Here is a 2,154-nt window from a genome sequence, read left to right as displayed (position 1 = left end):
AACGAGACATAAGAGAGTTCATATCCCGTTATGTACATTTTCCTAATCTCATTATTTATAGTATTCTCCCTTATCGGGACTTTATATTCAGTTGAGTATTGTCTTCTTCCGGTCAAGAGAGCGGAGGGTCTATGTATATATATATATATATACAGTATTACAATATTTTCACCACCATCAAGTAATAATTGGTGGGCAGGCCCCTACTGGGCAACCTCAGATCAGATGGTAGGTTATATACCGAGCCTACTATGGTCGAGCGCCTATGAGCGATCCCACTTGGCCGAGATACAAAGCCTAGTGTGGCCGAGCGCCTATGAGCGAGCCTAGTTGGCCGAGATACAAAGCCTAGTATGGTCGAGCGCCTATGAGCGAGCCTACTACGGCAAAGCAGTTATACATACCGAGCCTTATAAGGCTTGAAAACTATTTTACTTACTATATAGAGAGAGTTGAGTCAGTATCAGCAGGTAAGCATATCTTTAAATTATCTTTGACTCCCAGTTACTTTCAGTTATTATATTATCAGTCAGTTTCAGCTTTCAATTATTATGTTGCCTTACATACTCGGTACATTTTTTTGTACTGACGTCCTTTTGTTGGGGACGCTGCATTACATACCTGCAAGTATAGACAATAAGTTTGACAAGCCACCATAGTAGACGAGGTTAGCATTCTGCAAAGGATCGGTAAGACTCTACCTCATTTGGAGTGCAACCGAGTCTATGAGTCATCGTGTCAGAATTTTTCTATAGACTTATGGGTAAGCTGGTACCCTATCCCATTTGATGTCAAATACTCTTAGAGGCTTTGTAGATAGAGGTTCATCTTGTACAGTATGTCTGAGGCCTTGACGGCCCATATATATTCATGTTTTAAGAAAGATGGTTCATTGATACAGTGCTTCCCTACTTATAGTTATACGTTATGAGTTGTGGCCGTGTTGGCCAGTTACCAATGATAGTACGATAAGAAAGATATATTACGTTGGTACTCAGTTGAGGAAGACGTCGGGTGCCCGTCACGGCCCTTTGGTTTGGGTCGTGACAAAAGTGGTATCGGAGCAGTTCTGTCCTAGGGAGTCTACAAGCCGTGTCTAGTAGAGTCTTGTTTATGGGTGTGTTGTGCACCACACTTGCAGGAGGCTACAGGGCATTTAGGATTGTCACTCTTTCTTCTTACTCTAGATCTGTGGTAGTGCTCACTTGTAAGAATTCAGAGTCCTAAATTCTACTTTATTTGTAATAAGACGATACCTGCATCTGGAAGGTCAGTTGGTAAGAGATTGCATATGGTTATGGAAGAGTTGAGTTAGAGGAACTCGATTTTTCATCATTCATATGATGGATAAACGTGAGGTCTTCGGCAGATCATCTGTGCACTAAGACGTGTAAGCCTCTTGATAAGGAGCCTTAAGGTAGAAATATCTACCCACCCATATGGTGAAAAGCGATGAGAGATTCAAAAGGTACAAGTTTCAACAAGTAAAAGAAGCAAGATGAAGAAGGGTATGAGGTATCGTGTTAGTGAATATGATCATTATTTACAATTCAAGCAGATAAATATAAGCATTTTGAGTTATCTTCAGTAGTGACAGAGGTATGTATAATTGGCCACACCCATCCAAGTTATGCCCAATGGGAGCTAAGAAATATGGTTTGAGAGAAGGACGGGATATCAGGATCCCGCTGGGGTTAGAGTAACCCAAAATGATGGATGGATTGTTTGCGTTAGTTGACACTTCCGAAGGATATTGCAAATGTACTAATAGATCTCCTTGTGAGACACCCAGATGGTGCACTCTAGAATAGTATAGCTAGTTATGATGCTCAAAATAAAATTACAAAGATAGTTACTGGAAGTCTTGAAGGGATAAATATTACCTTAGTGTGGCTCCCGTCCCTAGTAGAGTGAGAATGTTAGGCAACCCGAAGAGCCAGGGGATGGAGCAAGGGGAGCTAAAAGCAAAAAAATGACTTGTTGAAGTTTTCAGAATAAAGTAATAGACATAAATATTAGCAGGGAAATAAGAAGAGAGATAATGAAGCATTATGAGTAAGATGTGATACATGGATGACAACAGTAGATAAAAAATGATAGTATTACAGAGTCTATAGCCAAGGGAAGGAAAGAATGAGAGGTGATAGGCCTTGA

The 2,154-nt window shown here is 40.5% G+C and overlaps 1 protein-coding gene across 1 annotated transcript in view; it reads right to left on the bottom strand.

The window, feature by feature from the left end:
- The window catches only part of LOC109209456 (uncharacterized protein At4g15970-like), a 1,298-nt gene extending 641 nt beyond the window's left edge, over positions 1-657 (bottom strand). The window contains exon 1 of the mRNA XM_019372724.1: positions 622-657. Coding sequence (XP_019228269.1) covers positions 622-657 — 36 coding nt within the window. The remainder of the gene's footprint in view (positions 1-621) is intronic.
- Between the last annotated feature and the right edge of the window lie 1,497 nt (positions 658-2,154).

The sequence above is a fragment of the Nicotiana attenuata genome, unplaced genomic scaffold (genome assembly GCF_001879085.1).
Source record: "Nicotiana attenuata strain UT unplaced genomic scaffold, NIATTr2, whole genome shotgun sequence".
NCBI lineage: Eukaryota > Viridiplantae > Streptophyta > Magnoliopsida > Solanales > Solanaceae > Nicotiana > Nicotiana attenuata.
Note: the sequence above shows the minus strand (reverse complement) of the source record. Positions and strands in the feature narration are given on the sequence as shown.